At 44.9% G+C, this 22,618-nt stretch overlaps 1 protein-coding gene across 1 annotated transcript in view; it reads right to left on the bottom strand.

Moving 5' to 3' along the window:
• The window catches only part of LOC118771755 (forkhead box protein P2-like), a 115,873-nt gene that overhangs the window by 46,108 nt on the left and 47,147 nt on the right, over positions 1–22,618 (bottom strand). Inside the window, exon 4 of the mRNA XM_036519771.1 lies at positions 15,593–15,770. Within this exon, the coding sequence (XP_036375664.1) occupies positions 15,593–15,760 (168 nt within the window). The 5' untranslated portion in view covers positions 15,761–15,770. The remainder of the gene's footprint in view (positions 1–15,592; positions 15,771–22,618) is intronic.

A 22,618-nucleotide genomic window follows, 5' to 3' on the forward strand; every position in this document is an offset into this window, starting at 1 on the left:
GAGGAACGGCAGCTTGGAAGCATCCACCTTATTCTTTGTGGAAGGAAGCAGAAATCCAGAAGGCTTGCTGCAAACACATTATCTACCACTCACAAAGTCCACACAAAGCACGTAACACCAAGTATCAATAACGAGCTCTTAAAGTACAGTTGCATAACATCTGACATCAGTGACAAAGCACAGGACGGTCTGTTGCGGCTCGACACCAATTAACCAGCGGAGCTGCAGGACGTCTCCACCTCCTGTAGAAAGCGCTGTTACAGACGCACGTTTTTACAGAGCATTGATTGAGAAACATGAGACACGGCCAGTGCTCTAACAACCTGAGAATGCTTCACACGCTTTTACATAAAGAAAAATGGCTATCAGAGTGGAGACTGAAGTGGGCTGGTCTGAGGCCTGGTCTTGTCGCAGTGCACGGGAATGGCCCGGGTCCCGCCGGGCACTGCCGCTACACGGTAACCTGTCAGATAGCACGTTTCCACGGCTGCCTGGGCCAGACGTGTCAGAACCCTGGCTTATCTCTGCGGCCGCCAAACATGGGAAACAGCACTTTATCAAGCGATGGGAGTCGCATGCCACAAATACAGGCCATAAACAGTTTAAGCTGCTCAAACAAACAAGCTGATTGGATTCAGACCCGCCAGCTTGTTCTGAAGATACTGGAGGGCAAACACAACACGCCAAAATATTTACACTATAAATACACCCTATGTCGCTTATATAAGTGGATTCAGTAGACAAGGGGCTGGGAGGAATATAAAACAGGTTTCCCTTCCCAAGATGTAGCAATGCTGTTTACGAATAGCAGACAAACTTGAACAGATCTGTTCCACGCTATGCATATGTCATAAAACGCGTGAGCGTAAATTACACTCTGACTGTCTTTTCGTTTACTTTCTATAAATGCCAAAGATCAATCAATTTCAATGAATGATGCTTTGCCCAGGGGTGCTTATGCTCAGACTGATCGCAAGTGCAAACTACATTTTGTATCTTTCAGCTTCTTCCTATATAAAACAATGGCACGTGTTTATTAATTTAACAAAGGTAAAGGACTGTCTCAGTTGTACAAGGAGTTTCTCTCGCTGACCCCACACACTGATAATGCAGAACAACTTAAGCCACCGTTCTATTCATGTGTAAGAATTGAAATCATCAGCGAAACTGCTTCCCTTTCAGAAATCTATGTAGAATGAGCGTATCTCTTTTTATACATTAAGCCTCACTAAACGAGAAACATATGCTATCAAGCACAACACTTTAAAAAGGGGTTGATTATTCAGGCAGGCAAAGTCCCAGTGTAATGTTCAATGGGAGGCAGGTAAAAAGTCTGCACTGAGGCAGCGAAAGGGCTGGCAAATTGCATACGTGTAGTACAGGCGGGGAGCGTTACTGTGAAATCAGATGATCTTACCCGCAAGTACAATACCACGCTCCGCGTCTGAAAAAGAACTGCTGCTGGAATAATGAGCATTTTTATTTATAACTCGATAAATCAACAGAGTGAGTAACGCGCGTCCGGCCCTGCGGAGAGAACCGTCTCCAGTCCTGGAAGAACAATGGCCCTCTGTGTGCGGCTGTGTGTCTCGGGCCGAGACCGCGAGCGGGAGAGGACTTCCACTCCCGCTGTTTATTGATTTTCTAGATTAAGGATCCCAGGGAGAGGATTGTAACAGACAACCATAAAATTATTTTTTGGTGTGCTTATTTGCCTTTCCCTTGCATCTATTTGGCCTGTTCCTGTAGACAATTACGCTTCCCGGCCCAGACTCAGGTGCTAATAAGGAAGGACAAATAGAATCGTATGTGTAAACTTCTCCTTTTGATGAAAATTTATATTAACTTTGCGCCACTGTAAACAGAGGCATAGCTCAGCCTCCCAGCTGAATCGGTGATGAATTCGGTCATGTATAACCCAGCGATCCGCACGTTTATGGTTGAGATGAGGACTGGCTGCTCTGTGTAACCTCTCTTTCCTTTTTTTCCCCTAACAGGACAAGAGAGAAAACATGGAGTGGGTTAGTTCATCATGACGGGTTTGCAAATCTCAGTTTCAACGGTAATCTCTTGCAGGGCTCTCAGAGCTAGATGACTCAGGAGCCAATAGGATAACCAGGGTGAAGGGGATCCCAACGACAGCAATCATTTATGCTTTCAGACCCATTATAAGAGAGGAATTTCTCTATTCCTTACAAGCACACCGCGTCAAGCAGCATGGCTCCAGTTTGGCAGCTACATCAACCACAAGAACCAACCCAAAACAATGACAACTGAAGAAAGTGATAAATGTCAAACGATGTATGCACATCCATAGCGGATACACTTCTGTATCATACTATTCCTTCATTTTGTTCAAGTGCTCACCTTTAAGCCTCTCAGCTTCCCTCTGTGAGAACCCTGATAATGTCTCAGCGCATTTCTTCAACTCTGCTTCAGATATGAAATTCAATTTATCCCTGTTCTCTGCTGGTGGCTTCCCTAAAGCCTTCACTTTCTTGCATATCACTGGGTTTAGATAAGGTGCTTCACATGCCACAAAGGTCCTTTTATGTCTTCTTTTTAGGGAAGTCCTTTACAGAAAGAGACCTGAAAGCCTGTTTCCCATTTCCCATTTGCCCAAAGGATGCATACACTGTCACACTCGACCTGTGCTTGGTTCTCTCTTAGCCACTTCACTGATGGCTTTGATTGCCTGTCCCTGCATCTCAACATTCATATCTCATCTTGTTTAAACGATGTCCTGCGTTATTCACTGTGCACAAGAAGGTTCAACCATCCACCGCTCAAAGGGTCTTCATTCCAAGCATTTCTGCTGATCTCTACCAGATCGACAATGAGCTGACATTGAAAGACATTCTAGTTTCAGGCTAATGCTTCACGCCAGTCTGGGGGGAAAAAAGCCAAGCTGTTGTTTGTCACAATACAAAAATTTAAAAAAACCAAATATACGCAGCTGCTTGTTATCTACATGCCTGTGTCACTTTTACAGCTGAGACAGTTGGCTGGAAGTGAGGCGATGTGTTTAATGTTGTATTTACATTCCCTTTTCCAGTATCTAGAAGGAGTGCATGTGGTTATGCTTCATGTAAATACTGTAGTTTTAGCAGATCCAGACGGACGAACACCAGACAGCTGGAAGAATACTTTTAACGGACGCGGTGTCAGAAATCTTTCTCCAGTTCTGTTCAGTGTCAGAACTGAAAGAAGCGGCAGAGAAAAGCTTTCGGCAGCTCTTACTCTCTTTAATAGTGCATAGTGCCAAGACCCGCAGAATGAAGTTGTTTTCTACAAGGCAGCGTTTCTGCCTGTCTTTGTTGACAAGCATTCATTACCAGGTTGTGAGACCAAAGGACATGGCCAGAGGCAAGGCGAGGCTTCTCCATGGCTCTGGGTGACTGCTTTCATTTTCTACACATATGAGTTTGAGGATTTTTCTTTATTTTATTTTTGGAGGGTAAAAGAAAGTGCAACGCTGTCTCTATCCCTCCCTCTGCCTTGTGCTGATGGGAAAACTGAAAACTGGAAATGAAAAGATGTGTTTGTGCAGTATGTCAATACTGACATACAAAAGAGCAATGATCATAGAGACATATTCCATGCATATACGCACACACACACGCAGACACATGCATACACATGCACAGAAAACTGGATTACCATGAGGTTGTAAAAAGCAGGGGATACATTTAAAAAATTCAAACGTCCATTTGTTACGCAATCCAGGTCAACGCAATGGTACAATCAACAATCCGAGGGAAGATATGATTCACTCAGATTGTCTGGCGTACAATTAAAGTTACTGTACTGAATCTCCTTCCTTTAGAGAATAAATCAAAACACATCATAAGGAGAGGTTTCCCTGCTCTGAGTGTTTCAGAAAGAATCCGACATTCTTAAAACACAGAATAGGGTGTCTTGCAGATATACATTCCAGCAATATCGAAGTCCTTTCATGTCTTGTCTGCTATGGCATCTATTAACCAAGCTGAATATCTGCACGAGCAGAGCTGACTGCTCAAGCGTTGGTTGACCTTTGCTTTGCCCTTCTGCACTTCAGCAATGTAGCTATTTGGTAATAATTTCCTCTCTGCATCCTCTATCCATACCCTATACTCGTGGCACAAACTCTAGGTCGACAGTGTGTCTGTCTCTTCAAGCCTTGGGTCTTGTGGTTACAGAATTACTTACTATCTACATTAGGGACACTAATACGCTGTTCTGGGTTTTGGGAGTTACTCATTATAGCTAACCTTAATTGTTCACAGGCAATTAACAGCTATGAAATTAATACTATGCATGCTTTTGAACACAAAAAAGAGCCATTGGTTTCTTCTCATTTCACATACCCACAGATAAACCGGGTGATCACTTACTTTCAATGTTTGCAGCCATGCCACACCTCCCTGATGCATAAACTGTCAACATAAGACAAGTTCATTGCCAGGTGTATTCTGAGCTGGAGCTGTTAGAATCCATATTCTGGTATCCTTTTTCCTGACATCTGGTCTTCTTTGAAAGATCCTCACTTTTTTCTCTAAGATGATTGCCAGGGCCCAGTTCTGACAGGGCCGTTCTGCTCGACCAAGCTTTTGTGACAGCACTGCTCCACTCTTTTTCTATAACCATTATTTAGTATGTTCACTTAAATGGAAGGTAAACCTGCTCTTTATAATGCTGAGCTTTATTAGGGTATATGCACACGTTATTATGATATACTCTGGATTTGTTGCCCTTAAGTACAATTGCTATGCATTATGTGTATGGAAAAACAATTATTGTTGCATGATTTTCAGACTGCTTGACACTAAATCACTGCAGTCTGAACTTATGTTCTTGTTGCTCCTGAATTTAATGAACCATACAATGATGGCCTTGTACAGCAAGTCATTCGAGAAAAGTACATCCAGCAGATTAATAGGAGTAACACACATATCATCTGCATTCAGCAGGGACGCGATGGCCACGCTCTGTACAGTGAAGCTGATGCTGCTCCATTCATCCACCGTTGTGTATAATCTGCATTGTTGAACTCCAGCTGCAGCCCTGACTCACAGCGTGCCACGGTATGAAAAGCTCTGTCCTTTGCCAATTTTTATACTTTGCATATTTTCCGAGAACCTTGATTTAATAATATTATATATGTTAACCCCTGGGAGGCTCGTCAGAGGTCTGTTGTTCAGTCCCTTTTTAACAAGTAGATTCAACACAGCATTGTACTGCTGATGCTTACAGCTGTTTTTTGGTATCAAACATTGTAGCCTTGTTTTTGTGAGATCAGTCTAGAGTATTTTTTATCATTTTAAATTGATGATTCTTGCAATTCGATTGTAAAAATCTCTCTCTCTCTCTCTCTGGCTCTCTGTCTCTCTAAACTTTCTGCAAGAGAAACTAGCGATCTCTTGAGCCACAAACAGTGTTGGCTTGGGATCTGAAAAAATGAGACTATGACAGCAAATAATAATACAGCAACAGCAACAATATTGTTTGTGCGCCTGGCGAACAGAAACTAATATAGAGGGTAAACAAAAGCAAGTTCAGCCCTGGCGCTTTGCTCTGAGGCCTTCGCTGAGCTGCAGCCTGCTGTACCATTAGACTCCCGTTCAGGAGTTCAGAGAGGTGATGGATCTGGCTGCCCTCTCCTCTCAGTGCTCAGTTCTACAGAGGGTCACAGGAAGTTAAAAGGCACTCCATCTCCAGGAGCAGGAAGTATGCATCTTAGTCTCCGTTTCTCTGCTGATGAGGGGCCACGCCTTCTTCAACCACCTGTTTCATCTCTAAGTTGTCCGTGAATATTCCAATTACACCGCGCGCTTGACCTTTTCGTAAACCGCAGAAGATACAGTTACCTCCTCCTCTGACATGCAACAACTATGAATCAACGCCTTCCCAGCAGTTTATTTAAAGCAAAAGGCCACTCCTGAGACCGGTGAACCGTGGCACTCCTACAGTAATTTTGATCCGAAGGAGCCGGGAGTGAGAAGGGAGATGCGTGAGGCCATTGACAAAAGTGGGGAAAGGGATGTCGGTGTATCTGAACAGGTGCAAAATTTGCCCTAAAATACAGCCTCCTTTCAACAGGCTACCTGCTTCAGTGCTTCCATCAACAAAGCCACCGTGTTCCAATTCCATGTGTTTTATTTCAGCATAGTGTGAGTTATTTTTCCCCCCCGTCGTTCCAAAGGGCTAATCTACATCTTTCACTGAATCAAGAATGTAAATTCAGAAGAAATGCTTCTTTTTCAATTTCATGCAGAAGTAGCTAAAGTTAGTGGATGTAATTTCTCCTAACAAGAAAATTGATCACTGTGCCGCTCCTTTAGACGGTCTGAGTGAGACGCTCATTTCTGAATTTTCTTTTTTTATGAAAAGAGTGGGGCTCTGATAAAAGTGCCAAAAGCATGATCACTCCAAAGCAATTTAGACTAGAACAGCATAATTGCACTGCTCCTTACAATACACGGATTCAGATTCAAACCTACATCATAACGAAATGACGTATTAATACTAAAAACACTATATGTATAGAATAAACCACTGAGTGCATGTATGAAATGAAATATTGAGTGCAATCCAGAATTAGACTAGGCTGATAAACAGTATCAGAAATCACACTGGACAAGAAGTAAGATTTTGCTCTCACTGCTGTATTTTATACATTTAGACAGAACAGTGAAAAGTCTCCCTTTATACTGGCAGAAAAAGATCCTTACATTATGGACTTTATAGTTAATTTACACATAACACAGCATTTTACACATAAATGAGCTATTGCTGATGAGAACTAAGCATTTCTGTGTGTGTAAATACTGCTGTGGTAGGACCAATGATACTGACCATCACGAGAGAACAAAACCAAGGCAGAATATTGGATGGAAAAAAATTTATTAAAATCAGATGTTTAACTGCAGCCTGTCATAGTACTCAGTATTATAGGTTTCATTACTATGACATACATTCAAACGCCATTTGAGTAAAGGTGAACAAACAAGCAATGATGATTTCTGATTGTCGATGGAGTTATCGAATGCTCTCGTGTAATCTGTCAAAGCTGAGACAAGTACAGATACAGCGCATGGCCTTCCTCTTTATCTCTGCCATGTAAGTTTCTGCGTTTTCAAAAGACACAAACCCGAAACTAATCCAGCAAATTCGACAGTTTACATTCCATTTCTGAGATAAACCTGTTCAACGTCTTTGATACGGCAGGATGCCTGTATGTCTTTTTCTTTGGTTTTTAACCTAGAATATTAAGAAAAAATTGTAAGAATGGGAAAACATCACAGAAAATCGATTAAATGTACATAATGTACATATAATAAAGCAACTCGGAGAATACCAGAGATGGCAAAATCAATATGTACAATCACCAGCAGATAATACGTGTGAGAATAGGTGGTGTGAACACAGCTCAATACCTCAGTTCCAATAACAATACACACAAGCTCAGCCACTTAAAACAGAATGCTGCATATCTGAGCATGTACAGGCAAGAGGAACGCTGCTTAAACATGCTAACGTGCAGGATCCTCATATTCACAGCACTGTTAGAAATGAGATCTTTTAATACCCACTTGGGCTTCCGTAAGGGAAGCCAATTAGTATTTCCACAGTGGCTGTCCGTAAACCCTTTCCTTCCCAGCGTAAGAATGGGCCACAGTGAAGGCAGACCGCTGGCTCTGAGACACAGGTGCAGGGGCACGTCTCCCTGCTTCAGCCATGTCAACCCCAGCCAGTGGCCTCCATTCCCGGACGCTGACACTTATTGATACAGAGAGGGGAGATAAAGATATTCACCTGACTGACGCCAGCGGCAATGGGAGAAGACCCGTCCTAAGGTCCAATCTCTCCCTGGCCTCAAACCGCTGAGAGTGTCAAACAGCCCCCACCCCTGCCCCTCCTGATCAGAGACTCGACCCCGTTAAGTGACATCTCCACTGGAGGAGCGCTCTTGTGAATTTGGTGGGGCAGCCAGCTCCTTCTGCGGGTTTGTTAGAGTGCCTGCCTGCTGCCAGACACTGCCGTGTCTCACTCACGTATGCAGCGTTTGAAAGCAGCGGGCGGGCAGCGCGCACCCGAGCAAAAAAAAATAAAATAGAATACAAAAGACAAGGCCGGAAAATGAATGAGTGATGATTAATACATGCAAATATACATTTCATTTCACACAAATCCAAATTGGGATATTACAGTTGTGATTATGGCATTATGTAAAACATAATTTATACAAATGAAAAAGAGGGAGAAAAATCTTTTGTTAGGTGTTTTTTTTTTGAGAAAAGGCATGAATCTGGAGAAGGAGTCTAGAACACCGTTCCATCCCTTGATTGGATCCATCAGCAGAGAAGAGCTGGTTAGACAGAGAGATTAGAGGATTCCCATAGTGACTGTCACCAGTCCACAGGCTATACCCCTGTAATCTCACCGGCCGATCGATCAACACCTCACACACTGCTGTGAGGACAGGGAATCACTGTAACTCACACCAGGCTTCTCCCACGGAGCTTTCCGGAAGGGGAGGAAATCTGTGCCGTCTCATCTGGATACAAATGCACAAGGCCAGGAAATATAGCTGTGCAAAAAAGAATTGCAATTAACCTGGCAAAACCACCGCTAATGGAGTCAACCATCTTTTTAATTTACGCCACTTAAATTTGTCCCTTGCAGGACACCATTAAACCCCTGATTGATATGGTTTTTTTTTCAGTAATGGTTTCTGTGAAATCATGTCCAAAAAAACAGGTGTTTATCTACTGTTACCCTTTAAGAAGTTGCTAGAGAAATTGTTACAGGAAACTACTGTTCATTTTATTTTATTTCCATGTTCCACTAGTAACACTGTGGTTAACATAGGTCTTTGTGATGAACATTCCGGAAAAATCTACAGCTTTACATTATGAAGGTCAGATACCCTCAAACTACTACATTTAGGATGACGGAGAAACTCCCTTCCCCAGAGAGACATGGGACAAAGGGTAACATGGAGCACCCTGCGAAATCACACAGTCTCATGTTTGGATGTGGAGCCTTGTTTCTGTTCTGATATGTTGCCTCTTGCTGTAGGCACTTGGAGCCATGCTGGGTGTATAACATTACAGACAAGAACCTTCATGGCTTCCAATCCGTCTCAGAAAATAATTACTCCTGTCAGGAGAGTTAAATGGCCGCAAATTACAGGCAACACAGGCTATCGCCATTACCCTCTCCAGTCTGAAAGACAATTCCCTGGCCGCCATTTGGACCTGCAGCGTGTAAACTGCAGGGAGGAAGAGGATGCTCCCTGAATGAAACCCCTCTGATCAGCTCACAGCCGTGGCTGGGTAAGGTGAAAAAGACGAAGATGTTTTTCTTCTAGAGGCATATATGAGGATGTGATAAAACATGAGGAATGACATTACAGAGGATCTGTGGACAGCACTGCGATGAATGGCTATACTAGTGTGGACTAAGGAGGCATTAAATTAAATGGATAGGATTCTTACATTACGTTCATTTAGCAGATGCTCTTATCCAGAGCAACTTCCACAGGTTACAGTTTTATGTTACAATGTTGTTTATTTATACAGCTGGATATTTACTGAGACAATTTTCAGTTAAGTGCCTTGCCCAAGGGTACAACAGGATCACCCTAGCAGGAAATCAAACCAGCAACCTCATGGTTATGAGCCCTGCTCCTTACCCCTTTGCAAAAGTGTCGCCCCCATTCTATAGTTTTGCTTTATTACAGAAAGCAAGTGACTGATTTGAAAAAGCTTCTCAAAAAGGTGGTGAGCCTTAAGACTGAGAGTTACTCTGCTTTTTTTTTTGACTTTTCATACATGTCACATCACAAATCTCAAAACAGGGACGAGCCCGCTCATACATTAGTGTTTCTCACTGTATGTCAGTCTGAATGTGGATCTAAAAAAGGGTTCAGACATTAAACATCAGGAGACCCCAGTAGCCATACTGTTTCACCAGCTGCCCCCTAAAGCACGCTTTCACTTATTCAGTATTTGTGGCAGAGGAAAAAAAAAACATCACCTTAAGCAAGTGTTTTGGCACCAGATTTGTTACTATTCATTGCTAAAAGCAGAGCAAAATGGAAATACTAGACACGCTTATTAAATTCACAACACTCCACAGCCCCTTCCAGCAAATCCCGCCTCTTAACTGTCAGCTTAAGAGTATCAGCATATGCATATATGAGATTTTTAAGCTTGGTGTTAAATGGAGACCAGGGTACTGGAGCCGACTAAATACCTAACCTACTTGACTTGAATTCTGTTCACAAACCCCGCGCTACACATGACATGTATATATTTGAACATCAGGCTGAAGCGGTGGAATATCTTTTCTCCTGTCTCACAGCACAAAAAGAACGAAACACCGGGGCCATTTTAAACAGTCGAGTTCAAAACTCTGAGCACCAGTGCTGTCACTGTGCACCACAGTTACACAAACGAATACACACAGTAGTGTGTGAATTACCTGAATTTGATTTCTGAGAGCAGTATGAAGAGCTGGTGATGAGTGCTGAAGACAGATATAAGGCTATTAACTGTGAAGCACAGGAGGTGGTCAGTTTCACTACGCCGTGCCTCCGCCGGTTCTCTGTGGCCCACAGCAGTTAGGAGGCATTAAAGATGATCCCGCGCTGCGCGGAAAGCAGCTGCATGGGACCGGTGCGCCCGGCCGTTAGCAGCGCTCCTCTGCCCGATTACACAGCACAGCCAGTGACCTGCCTCTGACCCCAATAACCCTCACGCTGGGCCACCAAACAGGGAGACTTATGGGAAACGGGGCATCCTCCACTCTGTCACTCACACACCACATTCAGACCCGGTTTCATTCAGAAGGAAGCCAGCTCCTGTCCCCTAGGCCTCTCTAGCCCAGATTCTTTCCTGCCTTCTCTTTCAGAGAGCTGCCCTCGGAGTGCTTGCTGTTGGGAAGACTTCCTGAACTGGCCCAAACGTGAGGGCTATGAAAGATTAAATGCGCTGGAAGAGCTGAAGGCAGAGGCTTAAAGAACGGGTGCTGGACTCGCCTCCTCCCCTGGGTCTCTGGGGGTTTTTTTAATGAAAAAGAGCCACTGTGTCAGATCAAAGCTCTGGAGGAGGTGTTTCTGTAAGAGCAGTGTGGGAGCTGTCCCTCTTCCAGCCTGGGGCCAGTCTTACACCGTCACACTGACAGCCACTGGAAAACACTGGGCATATGTTTCACCGCTCATGAATCTGAAATGATCGTGCAGTTTTTCCCCCAGGGTCTGATCAGAAACAAACAGGGCAGACTGCAAATAGTCTCTGCTTTCTGTCACTTTCCGCAGGGTCACAGCTCTCGAAAGAAAGCCACTGCAACCGACACCTCACCTGGCAACAGCAGGATTTAACCCCTCCCACCCTCTCCCCTGTGCAGTCACAACGGAAAACGGAATTCTGCGGTTGGGTTTCCTTGGTGCGTGGGGCGGTTCTCCACCTGCGATCGTCCCCATGGAAACGGGGCGAGAGGCGACAGCGAGCACCTGCTTCCAGAGGGCCTCCCATCTCCCTCTCCAGCTACGGCCTGACATTTGGCTGCATCCCTGGTGGGCCCGCAGTGAGATGGACTTACACTGGGACGCACTGTAAATTCCACACAGCCCTGTAATGCGTCTTCACGCAGACGGACACGCTGCGTTAGGGTGATAGAAAAGTCCCATCTGTTTCGTCTGGGGAAGCCAAGGCCCATCAGCAACACTGCCATTCATATCATACACCTTTCGGAGTCATCGCCAAGGAGACAACAATTCTGTATGTCACGCCAAATGTACTGTACTCATAGCATAAGAGACCCCGTTCGTTAGAACACATATATGGGATGCTAAGCAGGGCAATGATCCACATTTCTGAGAAAGAAAACAAGGAAAAAATATTCAAGTCAAATAATTAAGACACACAACCTTGTGTTGTCTTTATGAATCAAAGCAACAATCCTGTTTCACACCCCAACAATGAACAACAGCATTCTTTGCGGATTTGTTAATATTTCAAAAGCCTTTATTAAAAATGCAAAGTGGCTGTAAGATGTTTTATTTACATACTTGAGTAATACAATCTCGGTCTGGAAGATAAAACTAATGAGCTTCTTTGTGTACCAGTGTGCGAACGGGGGCCATCTCCCTCTCCTGTCTGCAGAGAGGAAAAGCTTCATGATTGGCTTTCTAAATTACGCTCAAGGGCAAATTCAACTCACGATGGCAGGCACGTTTTTCTGCCCTGTGAGTGCCATGCAGCACAGGCAACAGCGCAGCTCCTGTGTATCTTATAGCACAGGGGTCTGGACTGTGCCAAACTTGGCACGCTGCTATACTGCGTGAACCATGCATCCTCCGAGCTAAGTGGCATGAATTACAAGCTCTAACAGCCTCCTAAACACCTGACAAACAGAACGAATGTGGCACGCTCTGAGTGTGGCGGGAGCCAGTGGGAGATGCTGCCTGCGATTTGACGCTGCAGGGAGGAAATGACAGGCCGCACTCTGTGGCCTCCCACAGCTCCTGCTACAGGGGCGGGGCTGTGTGAATCACACCGCTGCCACCAGTGTCACCCCTCGGAACACTGCCCTCCTCCTGTGACATCACTTCCTCTGACCTGCCTGCAGCCGAAGAAGTTCCCTGTCCACTCCCCCTCATGAGTGCATTTGATGGCAAAACCTTGTAGAAAAGCAATCAGTGCTTAATAAAAAGCAACACATGCTTAATAAAAATATATCATTTTGAATAATTAAGGGACACTGATGAAGGGCATATGCCCTTTCAACCATATTTCAAATATGCATCTCTGATTAGTAAAGTGCTGCAGTGTATTTGATAGTTTGACCTATTATTCTATATTATATGACAAAAATAAGAGACGATAATATGATAACTCTCACGGCAGGGCACTGATCAGCTGTGTCAAATTCAAGCCGCAGCTACGAGATCAGACACACCCACAGAGGAAAAGACGGAATGGAAACTGGCCATGAATATAAAATGCCGAAACTTAACATCAAAATTCCAGGCGCTGCTGTGCAAAACCTCCCTAGACGGCATCAGCCTGTTCATTTGCAGGTAGCTGCTCCCTAATGCCCCTCTGCTTCTCAGGCTTGCTTCAGCTCTGAGCCCGGGAGCAGACCTGTCATTCACTGGCACATTCTCATCTCTGATCCTCCTCCAGCAGCAAAGTCAGGCTAATTACAGTCGTTTTTACCCTGGCCGCCAGACTCCCAAACTTGGTGCACCGTAACATTGGCAGTAAAATGAGAAAGGGGGCCCTGTCCTCACAGCTGGGTAAGAGATACCAGAGAGTAAGAGAGACTGGCTGTGAACAGCCATAAATAACCCACAGCAGCAGCTGCCGGCGGACCTCGTTAGCCCGACACGCTCCCGCCACCTTTCCCACCTGGCTGCTTTCCTGTCGGCCGCGCTCGCTGAGGACGCTGTTGCCCGGGACCCGTGCTGAACAGAGACCTGCCGCAAGCCGCCGACAGACCGGGGGACAACAAGCCAGCCACCTCGTCACTACTGTGAGGTCTGAACATCCTAATCTTTCATGTGATTTAATTTAAAATAGTATGTCTTATGGAGGAAGAGCTACAGGTGAGATAAGCCTGAACTCTCTCTAAAGCCATCAATCCACCCAACACATCAACATGGCTTAATCAGCTGGCTACTCCATTAAAGCACACTATGCCATAGATCTCAAGATCAGTGCACAGCTTCATGCATATATATCATAATAAACAAACATTAAAACATTTGTATTAACCTTTTTACATTAAACATTTTAGAGTACATTTTTATGGTTTTGTCGTGTATGGTGCACAACAAGACACACACATAAACAAACACACACAAACCTGTTTTCCCCTCTGATCTTATAAATCTGAGATGCATTTGCATTCATTAGTTTCTAAACAAAAATGTGCGGGCAGAAAAGCCACAGTGGCAGCTGCTGGTTCTTGGTGACGCCAACGTCTTATTTCATCGTGACACTGAAGGTAAGGACTGGTGGCCAGAGGGGTGACAGAAGCCAAAGGGATTCTGGAATTCCAGAATCCTGATTTTTCTGTTTGCCTCATTCAGTCATTGAGTCCAGTTGAGTCTTTGTGGCTGTCATGGCTTCCATTGGAATGATGCAGTGGCTCGCCTCCTGCACGCTCTCAAACACACACAGGTTCTCAGTGGCTCGCCTCCTGCACGCTCTCACACACACAGGTTCTCATTGGCTCGCCTCCTGCACGCTCTCACACACACAGGTTCTCACACCTTCCTCGTCTGCCATTTCACCCCTCTGATGAGTGGAAACAGTGTTTGTGGAACTGGGCGTCCCGGGTGTGGGTACAGCAGAGCTTCATGGTTAACACTCCTTCTCATATTGACACCTTCATACTTTTAAACAATTTCTGCCAAAACTCTTCTGATTTTATATCTGACTTTCTAAAAATGTATCAGACATTACTTAATACAATTATTGAAATATCCTTTATGTGTAATGGACTTTAGAGGCTGAGTGCATTTCTACAGAAAAAAAACATTAAGCTTGCTATAATTCTTTTATAATTCAGACAATCTTTGTTCTTACACGCATGTTTCTCTAAATCACACACATTGCACTGCTGCACAAAACAATATCCGATGGCATGTATTCTTTGTTAATGTGCAGTGAGGAAGTGACAGCGACCCTGTGGGACAGTGCAGGGTAACTGCCGGCCCGTAGCGGGACAGCTCCCAAATGAAAGGGGGGGGGGCGTGATGATGAATGTGGGGTTCAGCTCCAGAGCCTCTGTGATGGTGGGGTAATGACAGAGCCCCCTTCCAGCTGCAGGGTGGGTGGGGGGAGGGCCTGCCAGGGTTTCAGCGGGCTCCACCAGCACACACACGCTCGCACTGCACCCCCCCCCCCACCAAACACACACACACACCCCCCCACCCACCCCCATCACCCTCACCCTGCATGGCCAGGGACCCCTCTCCCCCCACTCGCGTATCACAAACCCACCGAGACCACAGCAACAACAAGCAGAGTGCCTGAACTCAAACGCTGACACAAACACCTTTTTTAACAACATAAAGCCCGACATAAACAATAAAACTGTGAAAGCGTTCTGTGTATGGCTGGGAGATGACCACACACTGCATTCTGTATTACGCCTCATTACAATCCTCATTTAGCGTCCGTTTCAGCGCTCCCCGAGATCTGGAGCGGAGGTTAGGATCCAGTTACGATGCCCTCTGGTGGCGACCGGCGTATTGCAGCTCGCGGCACAAACAAGCCGGCGCTCAGCCTCGGCCAAGACGAGCCCCCGCGCAAACACACCGCATGCAAAACCACCCGAAGCCACGCGTCCGCCAAGCGCCCCGTCCCACCGCAGCCAGCCCCCTCCGCCTCTCCCTCATAACCCTGAACAAAGCTAATTACACACAGCCCCTCCCCCTCAGCCACGCAAAAAACGACCACGCTAACGAGCCAGACCGTAACCGCTCAGAACGCCGCTGTGCCGCTATCCTCGCTCAGACCAGACCTCCTAAACCCTGCGCCCGCCACTGCGCTCCTGCGACCCCCGCTGCAAGGCTAGGGAAAACACAACTTACCTGCTGTTGTCGCAGATGCAGCAGCTCGACTGTGCTTACTTCACTGCTGGTGTCACCACTTGATCTTCCATCTCTAGCGCCCGCATCTAATTGGCCGCACAGACTGATCATTCCATTCTGACTCATTGAACTGTGGCTTATTGTCTCTGTGGCCGATTCCTGCATCATCACTTAAAACCTAGAAGTGATTAAGAGGCACCAATTAATGCTCTTGTTACACCTTTTTGAGCTTCCAGTATTAAGATGCTCCCTTTCTGCACATGAATGCATTAGGGAGAGGGGGCCGACGCATGAGGCGTTGCACTTTCATTGAATAAATCAAGCAATAAAAATAAATGTGGGTGTTTTATATGGAAAAGCTAAATGTGTTAAAAATATTAATTATAAAAAAAGAGCCATGCTTTTGGCACAAGGCAATGCGTTTACAGCCAAGAGGAGCCAGCTCAATGGTTTTACTATAATTCTGTACAACAGTTTCAGGGAAAACCACAGAGCACACACACACACGCACACACACACAGACACACAGACACACACACACACACACAGACAGACACACACACACACACACACAGACACACACACACACACAGACAGACACACACACACACCCACACACACAGACACACACACATAGACACACACACACAGACAGACAGACACACACACACACAGACAGACACACACAAACACACACACATACACACACACACACACACACACACAGACCCACATACACACACACAGATATACATTTGCACGGACACACACACGCATGTACACACGCTTGCATGCATACACACACACACACACACACACACACACACACACACACACGCACACACACAGACACACTTCTTAATACACAATCACCCTTTGACAGCCATGGCTAAGTATAAAGCCTTAGTTAAAATATTCACACTCCTGCTTCTGCCGGATTTTTTTCCCAGCATGTCTCATGCAAAAGGAGCTGTTAAATGATGCACAGCTAATCGTGCAAAATTAAGATTTTGTAAGGGAGTTACAAATCATGTGGCGTGGCCCCGTGACAAACGCCCCAATGGAGGAAGTAAACCTGCCGTCGAGGCTCCCGCCGTGTCTCTCCGCCGCTCCTCTGTCTTCAGACTCACATATTCATTCACATTTGTGACATTTACAACATTAAACACCGTCCTTCCCTCCACGTAATTAAGCTGCAACTTTAACAGTTTCGCTGAAGATGACTTAAGCCTCTAATTTTAAAACACGGGCCAAAAAAACCATAAAAGATTTAAAATTGATTTTGCCTGGCACGTACTAGCTGTGAAAGCCCAAAATAAAAATCTATCAAAAACTATCACTAATGATTGTGCTAAAAAGAGCATTAATTATGCATATTACCTCCCCCACGGTAATAAATGTTTTATCATTTTCCCTGCATAAATGCACTGTACTTTCAGGAGAGCTGTGAGGAGCCCTGCTAAGATCAGTTGAAATCCGCACAATAAATAAAGAACCACTGTGACCCAGCAAACGCTTTTTAAAGGTGTGCTCTGCATGCGTAAGGAGAAGGGCTGCTTTATTTTCAGGGAGCTGGTCACCATATGGCCCCCTGTTTGTGTCATTTACTCAGGCTTATACATCACAAATAATATACACTAAGCTGTCCAAACAGGCACAGATAGATATCTGATGTAACATCCTCATCTTGTGTGCTGGTTGAAAGGAATTCATATTTGAGGGAACTGTGTCCTGTATTGTTACGTCTCTGACCGCGCTGCCTGCTTTTGTGAAACTGAACACGCAGGTTTAGGAGCGGGGCACTTGGGATCAGTGCTTCATTCCGAGCGGTGAATTACAGCTCGCGCTCACGCGTCCTGACAGATCCGGACGGAAAAATTAACCGCGGCGATCAAACGCCTCCGCCACGTCCCGTACCCCGCGCCGCGGAGGGGAGAGAGGGAGAGAGGGAGACAGAGCGCCGCCCCGCACGCACACATGCGGGGGACCCCACGCGGGGAGCGGCGAGGATGTGCGTAGCAAGAATAAACAGGATGCAAGTTAAACAAACAAAGTCGCGCTCGGCGCGGGCCGACAGCTGCCCCGGCTACAGTAAATAACTGCAGAAGCACATGTGTTTACTGTACCAACAGCATTTCCCTGTTAAACACCGCGCCGAACATTAGCGGAGGAGGGGAACACGGCCGGCGTGACAACCGCTGACGCGTCTCAGCAGAGGAGCACAAAGCCGCCGCGCAGATCAGCCAGCTAATAAGTATTCAAATTAGGCATACATTTTACATGCCCCTCCGTTTAAAATATTCAGAGAAAGAGGCTCTGATTGCCTTTGCCAGTTACATGAAAATTCAAATGGAGTCTTAACAACAACGAGCATGCCGAAAAAACTTGGAACATGTACGCAGGAAAAAAAAGTCATTAAAATGTCAAAATGTGTGTCTTTTATTAACAGGTGAATACAATGAATCCTATTTTTTTTTAATCGACTTCAAATTGTAAATTATAACTGGAGGCTGTTTAATTCTATTATATTCACAAAAAAAAGAGGATATTATGGTGGAAGAGGGAGACAATACAAGGAGCAGGACGATGTAAAGACTGTAAGTCCAGGCTTAAAAGGCGGGAAACACAAGGAGGAGGCCAAGGGTGAATTTCCCCCTTTTTACTGCTTTTATGCTAACTGATACTAGCATTGCTGTGGACACAGAGGACAAAGGAAACCTCCTTCACACTGTCTCCCTATTATATAAAATACACCCTGTTTCACAGAAAAGATGGAAATTAGCCGATTATAAGCAATGGCAATATTACCCCAATGCAACTATTTAAAAAAATATATATTTCACAGGAAGCAATTGCAGGTTCAAAAAAAAAAGCAAAAACTAGAGCAGACACAGGCAGTTAAAAATGCCAGGGCATTTTAGCATGGCTGCTTATTCTGAGAGATCCTGATTGGGTTTTAATCATGATGACACCGATGACCCATTTTAATTAAGTAACTATAGGCAGTGTTTAGATGTGCCAATGAGTAAATCAATTAGACAGACCTCCGCTGACTGGTAGACGCACACATATCAGGCTCCAAATCCAATCAGAGGGAATGTGTGTCCCAGCACTGATGACTGTCAGAGAGTCAGCCGCTGCTGGAAACAGCCCACGAGGAGCGCTCGGGCTCGGAGCTGTTTCAGCGGATGCCGGTCTGTAGACAGCCTCCCTCCTCATGGTTCTGAGAGAGGCAGCGCCGTCTCTCACACAGCCTGAAGCGGGTTGTGGGTCACGGGTCGCGGGTCACGGGTCACGCTTCCTCCCTCAAACGAGGCCGACTGGAAGGTTACTGGGCGTAACAATATTTACTCGCAGAAATTGTGTTGTTACCAGGGGTGTAATGGATGCTGGCGGTTCGGCTTTACGCACGAGCGAGTGAAGCATGAGGTGTTCCACCCGCGCGTTTGACGCCTTTCAAATTGCTGTAATCCAGCATCAAACACACCCCGCAATTCAGGACATTTCTTTCACCCGCGATCTTCCAATAAAACCTGCCTGACTGCTTATTACTAAAATGAGCCGCGCAGCTGCCTGGTATTGTCACCCTTTTACGCAAAGATCTGGGGATGTTATCTGAAGCTCGGGCAAAATCGCTGTCTCTCGCTTACAGACGGCTCTTAACTTCCCGCGTGTTAAAACGCGGAGGTAAAGCGGGCTCTCGTTCCGGCGTCGAGTCAAACGGCGTGGATCACCTCAAGACCCCGTGGAGGAGAGGGCCGCGTTTGACGCGTCTGCCAGAGGAACAATGCGGTCCACCCCTCTCTCTGACACACATCTGTAATGAGAAGCACGCCTGTTATTCCCCCCTCAGCTGTGCAAATGTTTGCTTTTGAATCTGTCCTTTCCGTCGGCTCGCTTCCTTCAAACCCTGAATTTAAAGCGGGACCCTGACGAGGCCGGCGCGGCTCTGATTGTCCGGGAAACAGATTTGTTTGGAGAAACGTCAGCGGGCAAAAATGCAAGCAAGAAAGGGGGCTCTGGCGCTCCAGATGTTCCGCACGCTCGTCCCCTCGTGTGAAGGCAGCGGCCCTCCCCTCTTTTTTTGGTGTTTTTGCCCCTCTGTGCCTCACTCCGAATCACCCCCAGACTGAGCGTGCTGCAAGCCAGGGTGCTTAAATATAGCCCCTTTTGACAGTCTTAAATGTTTCGAGGCGTCGCCTGGTGCTGGATCCACAGGAGTGCTGGGAACGCCACCAGCCTCACAACAGAAAACCTTCTTTCCAGGGAAGTAAACACGATCTCAGCTTCAGTATCACCACTCCACAGAACAACACTGCTTTCAAGTGACACTCAAGGTCAACCGTTTCTTCAGCCAACAACTGCTGTTATACAGATATCATACTAAAAAAAAAAGAAAGAAAAAATTGCTTCAAAACAAAACATCCCAGATAATCTGACTTACAAATTGTATTCATTTTTCAGCTTGCAGCTGTTTGGATTCAATGCTCATATTGTTTAAAAATGATAATCACATTTTACAGTCCACTTGCCTCTTCCCTGGGTTTACATCTTTAGGTTGGGGAGGAAGTGTGGAAGCAATCACACCTTCTGTGCTCCAGTGAACCCAGTTCATCATTACAAAGTAAAGAAATACTGTACAGAGTACATTCAAAGCTTTAACATTTTAGATAACACAATAAATCAAAAATCCAGAAGCCACAGACTCTTAAAACACAAAGTGTAATATTTATTAAAATCACCTTTTGGGAGAAAGAGTATTTAGGTAGAAGTGTTTCACGCTGGTTTTGGACTTGATTTCACCCTTTAATAAAATAAACCACCTAAAGATTGCTTCCCCCAAAGGTGTCATTTCTGTACCTGTGTGGTTAGAATTAGAGACAGTCAGGTGTAAAGCACTACTTTAAACAAAACACTGAAGATTAACTATGGGGAAGCCAAGCAGACCTGCTCTGCAAACGAAAAGATTCCTTTCGGCTCTGAAAGGAAGCTATAAAAGAAATTAATAATTCTTTCATAACTTGTGTATAACAGAAATAGTTTTTCTTTAGATAAAGACGCTTCAAAGTAATTGAGAATGAACATGTGTGCTTTAGGGAGGAAAGAAAGGGGCTGAGTGGAGTAAGAGAGGAACTGTTGAGGATTGTGATGAAGAGATTTCACATCCAGCGCGCTCGCAAACCACACTGGAAACACCTCACCTGACAGTTCCATTCAGCGTTTCACTCAACCACAAACAACTGCTCGAGAGCTACTCTCTCAGACCATTCACAGCTTTAAAAGACTCCCTTAAAATGCTTCTTTCAGTAGCTGCAAGTTAATTACAATCTCCTAAAACAAGTTATGAGGTGTGTGTGTGTGTGTGTGTGAGAGAGAGAGAGAGAGAGAGAGAGAGAGAGAGAGATTTTATGTAGGACACTATTTCCTACAGTTTTAATAGCTATTTTCCTGCTTCCAAATATATATATATATATATATATAATATTAAATATAATATATTACATATTATATACACACATACATACAGACACAAGTAGCTACGATTTTCAGTACTAAAACCAAATACTATACCTGCTGGAAATTACATTACTTTAATTTCTTTTTGTCTGCTGAAATATTTCATTATTAAATATGCTATTATTTGCCTTCCATCTCATTCTACATACACTGGCACGTTAGACAGGTATCAATTAAAACATTACAGAATAAAACATTCATTTAAAAAGGAAAAATATCACCACCAAAATATCAATCCAGTACTGAGACCCAACAAATCGGTTATCCTGTAGTGCACTATTTCACACTGAGCTGTAAGTATCAGTGATTCTGAGGCTTCTGCTACAGAATAGCGCTAAAATAAACAGTAACCACGGTAAAGTTAAAACCAGCATCTGTCTCCCTTATATTTCCAGGTCGGAAAAAAAGTCAAGAAAAGAGGCTGAGATTTCTATTTCTCCACGTTGAGAGGAGACACAGCGGAAAGGAAGCCCCTTTCGTAAAAGAATCTGTCTCCATCTTGTAGGTGTGTTCTCCTCTTTAGTTCTTCCCATATAATTAAAATTTTAGACACCGAGCGCTTCCTTATTTGCGGAGCAGATACAATAACGGGCGGTGACTAAATCTCTCCACTCAGTTCCACTGCTTTTGTTCTCCTTGCCGTTTTTTAAAATAAATTAATTCCTCTAATTTATTCAGCGCAGCTAATCTGGACCTGCTGACCTCTGAAAAGGAGAGCTGCATCGCCTGGACGTCATTTCTTCCAGAGGGGTACGTCCAAGGCGGGGGATTTCTGAAACACCTTATTATCCCTCTCTACCAGCGCTTATTCACACCGTATGTACATCTCACCTCACGCTCGACTATCCTAAAGCAGCTGCTGTGTCTCTTATTGATTCAGAGGCTTTGGAGATGGACTTCTATGCACTAACAAGAGGGGCTACGGGTTCTGTGGGAGAAGGTGAGTGCGTGATAAGCTAGAGGAGGGACCCTTGCTGGTGGGACACACATGCACTGCTCAGGCTGATGGCTCCAGTTATTTCTGGGTGATTAGGGTCATAATGTTTGGAGGCCTGATTTATGTTGTCATTGCCTCTCAGCAGAACTGCGTCGATAGATCTTAATGCAGAGGTAAATAAGGGTGAAGATTACACTTGACAACAGCCCCACATTTCTCATTCACACCAGACAAGATTTATGCAACCAATTAGGGTGTAACAGCGGAAACCGGCCTGAAGAAAAATAAGCTTTCCAGGAAAAAATGACCCAGCATAAAGCCCTAAGAAAATAGATAATGGGCAGTCTTTAACACGGGAACAGTCACAGACCAAGCACACAGGTTTTTTTTTTTTGTTTTAAACACATTTAAAACTAAATCGCTTATTCTCCCCCAGAACTGAAACCCATTAACAATCAGTAAACTCCAAAGTCCACACTGCCAAAACGCAAAACTGAACATCTACATAATATCCAAACTACAGATGACTTCAATTAAATGCTCTCTGGCAAAGGAGTACCTCTCTGTAGGAA

Source organism: Megalops cyprinoides, chromosome 25 (genome assembly GCF_013368585.1).
Source record: "Megalops cyprinoides isolate fMegCyp1 chromosome 25, fMegCyp1.pri, whole genome shotgun sequence".
Taxonomy (NCBI): Eukaryota; Metazoa; Chordata; class Actinopteri; order Elopiformes; family Megalopidae; genus Megalops; species Megalops cyprinoides.